General features: G+C 33.1%; 1 protein-coding gene across 2 annotated transcripts in view; it reads right to left on the minus strand.

The window, feature by feature from the left end:
* LOC117110499 (tetratricopeptide repeat protein 38-like) overlaps window positions 1-9103 on the minus strand; it is a 20445-nt gene that overhangs the window by 6207 nt on the left and 5135 nt on the right. For both annotated transcript variants that reach the window (XM_033253228.1, XM_033253230.1), the window contains exons 4-9: window positions 6860-6941; window positions 6293-6464; window positions 5900-6073; window positions 4467-4542; window positions 2075-2194; window positions 1321-1419 (exon numbers count right to left, since the gene is read on the minus strand). In XM_033253228.1, the coding sequence (XP_033109119.1) occupies window positions 1321-1419; window positions 2075-2194; window positions 4467-4542; window positions 5900-6073; window positions 6293-6464; window positions 6860-6941 (723 nt within the window). The remainder of the gene's footprint in view (window positions 1-1320; window positions 1420-2074; window positions 2195-4466; window positions 4543-5899; window positions 6074-6292; window positions 6465-6859; window positions 6942-9103) is intronic.

Below are 9103 nucleotides of genomic sequence, written 5' to 3' on the forward strand. Positions count from 1 at the left end.
AAATATATATATATATATATATATATATATATATATATATATCAAAATATAGGTATTATATTATATGTTTTTTTATTGTCTCAACTTGTACAGCTGCACATTCACATTGTATATATGTATATGTATATATATATAGTCGTATATATATATACAATATATATATAATTATATACAGATTATATACAAGATTAGGCCTATATAATTGCTAATGCATGGCCAATTGCAGGGCACTGACTGTCATGACGGTACTCTCGAACCAAGGCCTCTTGCAACCTAGTTACGCTACTGTATTTATCATTATCATCATCATATTCATCATCGGTGTCGCAGCCATAATCATCATCACTATCTTAATCGTCATCATCAGCACCATTACTATCTTCATCGTGGTACTGTTTTATCATTTCGATTTTGACTTATTTTACCTTAAATTTAATTTAATTTTACCTTAAATTTAATGGTCGAATAAGGGCCGCGGCGCTTATAAAATTTTTGGAGGCTTACATGCGGCACTTATTCGAGAGCGGCGCTTATTCGCAAGCAGCGCTTATAAAAAAGTATTTGCGTGGCGCTTTCCATGACCTTTCCCATGTTACTTATCTCACGCATCCTTTCCGTATCGGTAGACCTATCATAGGTCCTAGTCATCGTAAATAAATGTTAATAAAGAAATGCTTGTGTCTTCTTCTTGTTATTTATTCATTTCAACACTGTATACAAAGTATTTAAAACAGTGTTTCTCAAAGTGTTTTATTACACACTGGGTAATATATACCTCTACCTCATAAGTAATCTTTTGTGTTGTTGTGTTTTGATTTTTTTTTGTGCTTATCTGTATCTTAGTAACGTAATAATTTGTTAACTTTAAAAATAGTATTACTACAGTATTACTACAGTAATTTTGTTTTTTATTTAGTGGATTTCGTTTCAACACCAATACAGTACTGAATACTGTTATTGTATAATTGTTTTGTATAACTTTTAGTCTCTTTTAGTTTAGTTTTTTTTTCTTTCTCATTGAACGCACCGAAAGGTTGTGTGCCACTGGAACAAAAGTGTATGTTCAGTTGAATAAACAAATAAATAAATATACCGTACCCTCAATGAGCGCCTCGGCGCTTATTCGAGAGCGGCACTTATTGGAGCATTTACCCCTTTTTTACTTGTATGCCTGTACATTATTTATGTTTATAGGACTTGTGGAAGCCCCTTTATTATAACGGGCCACTGTTTTAAAAGAAAAATTAAATATTCAATAAATTACTATTAACTTTCATCATTATACTTCTGTTTTATAATATTATGTATACAAACGATTACCTGTTTATCATATATATCAAGAGCTTTCTGGTAGTCACCCATCTCTATACAGTACAACGCCCAGTGCCAGTAATTATGGCAAGCAATCATGCCACAGATCTACAAAGATATAGATCATAATGAATTTCCATCCATATCAGAAATATTAGGCCTAATTCAAGCATTGGGATGGTAATTTTTGAAGATAAAAGTATCATTTAAAAGCGATGACAACTAAAACCTATACACTCGTTTCTGTTATTATTTGGAAAATAAATTTTTGATTTGATTTGAAAAATTAAGTATACAGCACTACCTCTAATAGTGTTAATTACAGAAACGTGTTGAAGTAGTTAATTTAAACTGCTGGGAGATAAACACTCGCATAATCTTTAAACATTCTCGATGGACGCTTTGTGATTCTCATTCAACAGTCAGTAGCTTACCATTCCACGAATGCAACTATTAGGCTAATTAATGGTTTAAGTGAGTGGTACAGATTAAATGAAATGAGTCCTAAACCTTCCAAATGCAACATCAGTAAATTTTACACATAAAACCAAAAAATTTAATCTAAGAAATGTGCGGATTGATGCAAGGATTCGAATGATACACTAATTATTTAAAGAGAGAATGCTGAATTTGCATTTGCCTGTAGTTTGCAAGAAAAAAACCCGTATGATTTACTAAACTTGAGATTTACAGGGAATGAATCCAGAAGCCTTGTATTTGAAGGAAGCAGCAAGTGTAGCTAAATAGATTTGGAAAAACTCACATTCCAGTCATTCTCAGTTGTACTCATGAACTGAATTCCTTCCTTAGCACGTCCGCTCATCTCTAAAACGTGCGCCATCGAGTGCGTTGCCCAAGGATCGTTTGGATTTAGGTGCAAACCCTAATATATGGATGGCAGTTCAATAAAATTACAAAAAAAAAAAAAAAAAATAACCAAAAAAAAAAAACAAAAACAAAAAAAAACAAAAAAAACAAAAACATTGTAAGTAACATTAACAAAAATAAAACTATTAATTTTGAGCACCAGCATGTTTAAACTAAAACTATTCCCTTTGCGCTTCGCCGTAAAAGTACAGCCTATCTATTACAGGGCGTCATTTGGGACATTCGCTAATTTGTCCACAAAATACCAAATTGTGGCGACAAAATCTATTCTGTTCCCACAAAATCAAAACTTTTAATCAACCCTCCGAAGTGATCACATTCTTTCTTTTTCAATCTGCTAGCCAACAAAATATTGAAACACTCCCTTAACATTAGGCTTTTTATTTGTTTTTATTTATAGACGGATGGTTACTCTATTAAATTTATTTAACAACTAATGATTTGTGCTTTCTTTTGTCGTGTATCCGTAACTATAATATCTCTGTTTATTAAACATTTTAGACAATAATTTGATGATCAGTGATAAAAGGTAAACATTTTCATTTATGTTTTTGATAGAAATTTCTAAACTGATAATTTTATCTTCAAACATTTTCAGTACTAAAAAATAAAATAAAATAAAATGAGTGATAATACAAAATGCCATTTATATTGCCTTTGAAACTATCAAATCACTTCATTTTTTATGATGGGGTTTGCATTTTCTAGTGTAACATTCAGAAATATTGTATGTCGTGCTAGACGTTTCTTTTGGCTATGAGTATGACTGCAACATGCTAATTTATAGACTTCGGTATGTGTAAATAGCAGCACAGGTGCCTATTAAGCCAATAAGGCCCCATAACAAATATATCGAAGGATAAAAACTGATGAGAGAGGGAGGATTTTTTTTTGTTAACCCCGCCCCCATTTTACCGATGTTCACAGGAAAACCAATGGTTTTATATATATATATATATACTGTCTCTTATACACATCTAGATGTGTATAAGAGACAGTCTTATACACATCTTGACCTTTTCAAGTGATAATAATAGAAAGATGTAAAATGCGACCGTTTGAAATAAAAATGTATGTTGATTGAAAGAAAAAAAAAAATCAGAATTTCCCTAAAAGTGATGAGGGAGGGGGTAATAAACTAATAATTTGTTTGTATGGGTCTAATCCATCATGAACATTTCTCTTAATAAATTTGTAGATGTTTTCAAATTGTATTTATTACTATTGTTATTATTGTTATTATTATTGTCATTATTAAATTTTGTCTTAATAATTATGCCCAAGCTTTACCACCGAATCTTTCATGCATTTCGATGTCCAATGTCCTAACGCATCGGATGTAATATTGAAACATTTGTTAGAGATTTGGTAAAAGAAAATGCACGTTAAAAAGTACAAAAACAGCAATTATGGTGTCGCTTACAACAGACACACTCAGCAAAAACAGTCGCCCAGCTGCCATCTTTACAGTGTATGAACTTTACCATTCAAAACAATTACAAAGCGAGTACATACGGATCACGTGACTGATCAGATGCAAAATGCGATGTTTTGTTAGCATGTTATCCAACCAAGAAAAGGTTCCTCATTTGCATAGGCCTACTCTATTACCTCGTTTTGTCTCACACAAAAGGTGCTTCTGTTGACAAAATGAATTCTGTTATCTACAAGTCTTTTCTCGACAAAATAGCATTTTGTTGTGACAAAACTAATTTTCTCTTAAAAAACACTATTTTGTCGACAAAATAGCATTTTGTTGTGACAAAATAGCATTTTGTTGTGACAACTAGAACTAATCCTCTATTAAAAAACACTATTTTGACGACAAAATAGCATTTTCTCGACACTATTTTGTCGACAAAATAGCATTTTGTTGTGACAAAATAGCATTTTGTTGTGACAACTAGAACTAATCCTCTATTAAAAAACACTATTTTGACGACAAAATAGCATTTTCTCGTGACAAAATAGCACTTTTTCTTAACAAAATGGTATTTTGTAGACAAAATACGAAAGTCTCAAACGGCGCCCCGTAATCTATATTGAAAATTTCCCAAATAGCAATTAGGAAAACCTGAAGAGTTTTAAAATATTGTAGCCGAAAAATTAAGCTAATCTTTATCACTATATTATTTTTTGTAAAATGTTCATTATAAGGAATTGTTTTATTATTATTTTAAGAATAATTTAAGTGACTTAAATATTAAAAATCATCATTAAATGAAAACAATTATTAAAAATGGAAATTCACGCTGAAATGCTCTTACTAATTTGGCTTCCTTTTCTGCTTGAGCATACAGGTTTGTCTCCTCTAATCCAAATGCATACATGCCATGTAGGTAGCTTGGAGTAACATAAAAAACGTTAGCAATGAATGAATGAATTAGTTAATTAATCAATTAAATTATCATACAATACCCTAATGATATTTATTATGTTTCGTCTGTGTAAATATTCACAGCATGGCGTCCGTTCAATGTTGTTTATGTAACGCTTATCATCGCAAAGTGAAGTACCTTTGACAAGCGTTTTTGACAGAGCACGACAGTGGCACGAGGCACCCAGCTTTAAAAATCTGTCTCAAATGTGACCCATTTATATGGAACGCCGGGAGTGATTTCAGTGAGCATTACAATGCAGCAGTGACCAAATTTCCATAGATTTATACTGCGCACGCGGTGATCACGCACGTACCTATCCATTGTTTGCAGTTTACTGCATTCTACGTGGATGCTCAGCGAAGGATGATCGGTTGTTAAGATTTTTTTTTTTTTTGCTGCATGTCAGCTTTTGGAAATAGAAAAACTGTTCAGTGCTGAGCGATACATTTTTCTGTCGCTTAGTTTCATCGCTTTCATTGTGAATCAGCATGGAGATTATAATATTTGTAGGTGGTTCTATTTGTTTTTCTGTCGCGCTGTATTTGAACAAACAATGAACTGTAATAGAATAAACAATGTTGGGATTTTTATTTTAGTAAGCCATTAGAGCAATAGCTACTATAATAATTAGTCCTCTGGGTATAGCTACTAGATTTTGAAAAACAAAAATTGAATGTGATGCACTTGGCAAATTATGGGGTTACTAAATTATAAAAACATAATAAGGCCCAATAGTCAGGTGTCCGCCATCTTGAATTTAAAAATGGCCGCTCTTTTGAAATGAAGTGTCCATATCTTGACAACCGCATATCACAGAAACTTAATTTTGGTCTAAAATTGTTTGTAATATATAAGTTTATATTCGCTCTAATGCAAACTTTCCTTTAGAAAATGACTGGAAATGGCATTCTGACCTTTGACCTTATGTTAATTAACATTTCTACGCTCCTTAACTACTAAACATAGACTTGATTTTGGTCTCAAATTGCTAAGAATCTATATTAAAGTTTTTCCAAATAAAATATAGTCGCTAAACTGCAACTAAAATGCCATTTTTGATCTTTGATCTGCACATTACTAATGTAATTTTAATCCCAGGTATTATTTCAATCCCAGGGTTTGGAAGTACAGGATTTTTTTCTTTTTTCTCACGACATAAAAAACATCTTCACTCCCTGAGCCTCGCAATGAGACCTCGATGATAAAGCATCACATTATTTTATATATTTAGGCCGACCTAAGGATACGCTGGAAGGCCGGGTTTTCCTCTATGGTTTAAAAAATATATATATTAAATTAATCAGTGTGTTGCAATTTACCTGGACAATGGCATAGTATCATCCCAATATGGCATAACACGGGCAATGGAATCCCGTATTTGAGTAGATTCACCCAAATAGAAATAGCTGTCATGAGCAAACTTTAAGGCAAGCAGATCTGTTGGGTTCTCCACCAGAATTCGTTCCCAGGTTTCACACGCTTTTTTCTGGTACCTGCAAATACATAAATTGATTTATTGCTGTTGAAATTGAATATTATTTGTTGAATATTATATTGATAGAGAAAAAAATGTTTTTCTGAAAAATTATTAAAAAAAATATCATTCATGTATATATAATATATACATATATATATATCTGTCTCTTATACACATCTAGATGTGTATAAGAGACAGAAGAAAAAGCATAGAAGCTTCCAAAAGCGTATCATACCCATCAGAGAGAAATTTTATTGCAGAAACATGGTATTTCTCTCGTTGACTTATACTGTTACTCATTGACAAGTCTACCATTTCATCGATGTTCTTCTTCAAATCCAGATTTAAATCTATATTAGTGCCGGTACCAAGTAACTCAAGACCATTGCTGATAACTCGTCCCATTACTTGATATAATAAATGAATATAACGGCAACATATTATTTCATTTTCTCTTATGTTATTTTCATTTCACAACTTGAGAGTTCTTCTCTTGACCCTTTAGCTTTATTGCAACGGACTGAAAGCAAGTATGCCCGATAGATGCACACATTTAAATATGTTTTAGCAAGAGATAGTTTTACTATCAAATATAACAGTTAAAGTATGGTATGTAAATAGGGTAGAAAGACACAAACATCCAGTAGAACGTGCGCCTATGAGATTGCTGGATATTATTTTTCAAATTATGGCTAACTAAAATAAAAATAATAATAATAATAATCAAATATATATAAAAATTGTATAGTCAACGCATAATTCCTTTGGAAAATGCATCACTTTCTGTTGCATAGGAACTTACCAAATGATGGATCAGATTTGAGTAATGCCTCAAGTGTGGCTTCTAGGCCACCTACACTAGGTTCATCATACCAGCCAATGTACTGCAGGCAGAATAATAATATTTAATGAAGTTTACTAGACTTCGTTTATTGCATTGTGTAATTTCTTATGTTTCTTTTATATGGATAGATTTAGATATTTATGATTATACTAATAGAATACCTATCGATAGAGAATTATGCTGTAATGAAAATAGAAATGTTAGAGAATAACGTGGTTACTATGAGAGCAAGCCTGGGCAGATCCAGAGATGTCAAATGGCGCCGATTGAAAGAAAACACTACGGCACACAAGGGGTGGGGGAAAAACGGAAATAACCGCTGTGGTGTTTTGGGCAATCAATAATTTATTTTCTTTCTGTTTTTAGGTTCGGGTGGTGTGGCTAAATCCGCTCCTGACGAACACACCTCGCTCGATCTCATAGTAGGCCGATATTTTATTTTATAATAATTATAAAATAACGACCGCAACACATCTAAATCGCAATGTTTTTTTTAACGTACTGTAAATATGTCGGATTCTTGCCTCTCTCTAGACTTGCAAATTTCCCTAGCATTCCATCAAATTAAAAATATGTACTTCAATGTATGTAATTCAATTTTATAAAACTGCAGCTGAATCTGAATTTCATGATATTTGTGTAGTAGTGTATATTTTTTGTGTTTATTAAGCCTTCGAATTTTATTATTTGGATTAATTTATTTTGCTATTCTTTTAAATTTTCCTTTAGATTAAAGTAATACAGTTTCAGGATAGGTTATTAACCTGAGATGCATTCTATTTTCTATAGTCAACAGTATGCAATACTCTACTATTTCTTGGTAGGTTGTTCCCCCTGGATTTAGTCAGTGTATTGTACATTCCTGTGGTCCTCATAAGGAAAGTGTCCTGTCCACCTAAACTTGATGGATGACGGGAACCAAGATATGGAATGGAAAGTGATTTAGGGGTGTTAGCCAATACCAGGAACCAATAAGAATTAAATTTTCTCATGATTAATAAAAATAATAAACCAATGGAATACGTTAAGACGTGAACAAGGAGAAGACATGTCCTTCTTTAAAACACTCTTAACAGTTTGATAGAGAGGAGTCAAAAAGAAATCCAGTCCAGCGAGAGGAGAGCGGTACCTCGGCCCGAGGCTCTGGCCATTTGGCTATTCCATCAAAGTACTGTACCAACAAAATTCTACACTAACTTAGATGGGGCAAAGTCTACACCGTTAAGCTCTGAACGAACTGAAATGGAGAGCAGGTAGACTGCAGTTCCCAATCTAAAGTTAAGTTTAGCTAGCTTCAGTATTTTAATTTTTGTTACAAGTTTCGAGATTTATGCTGGAGGAATACCCATGCCCTGTCTGATCGACATGGGATGGTTGATGGTGTTACCTCGGATGGACGTTTTGATTTCTTGACCGATGATTGACTTGAATCGCCATTTGCCATTCCTGCTCAAGTTGGATTCGCTTTTATTTTATAACTTTGTTTTGGACTTCTTCGCTATTTCGTCGCTGTTCCTTCGCTATAGTTTGCGTACCATCAAACACTATTAATATTATTGGACAGTTGCTGAATGGACTATGCCTATATTGTGTTTTATCTTCAAGTTGTTCTCACGTGAGTAGTTGTTAGGTTAGTTTTTGTAGTTTTCATTTATGGTTGCATAAGCCTACTGACTGAGCAGCGCGTAACTGGAACCCGAGCCCCCTAGATGAATTTATAGTAGAGCGGCTAAGGAGAAAAATCGTGCACTTTTGGAAGAAAGCATGAAACTTCCCACAGTAATACTATGACACCTAAGGATCATTAAAAAAAATAGACCCCAAAAAATAAGCCGCTTAGTGGCCGCCATCTTGAAATTCAAAATGGCCGCCAAAATATTGGATTTTTATCAATAATCTTCATATCTACAGCACCTAGCACTGTCATTCAAAGGTCTTTACCTATGTTTTCAATATCAGGGAGTACTATGCAATCATCAGAAATTATGTCAGATGGTCGCCATATTTGATTTCAAGATGGCTGCCAAAATATTGTTATTTTTGTCATTATTTTCATATCTACAGTAACGTAACACAGTCAATCACACCTTTAACCATGTTTTTAATATCAGAGAGTATCATGCAATCATCAGGAAATTATGTTGGAAGGCCACCATATTGGATTTCAAGATGGCTACCAATGAAAGTTCCTTTTTTAGTTGT

The sequence above is a fragment of the Anneissia japonica genome, unplaced genomic scaffold (assembly GCF_011630105.1).
Source record: "Anneissia japonica isolate Jap-2015-1 unplaced genomic scaffold, ASM1163010v1 scaffold3040_len1308831_cov196, whole genome shotgun sequence".
NCBI lineage: Eukaryota > Metazoa > Echinodermata > Crinoidea > Comatulida > Comatulidae > Anneissia > Anneissia japonica.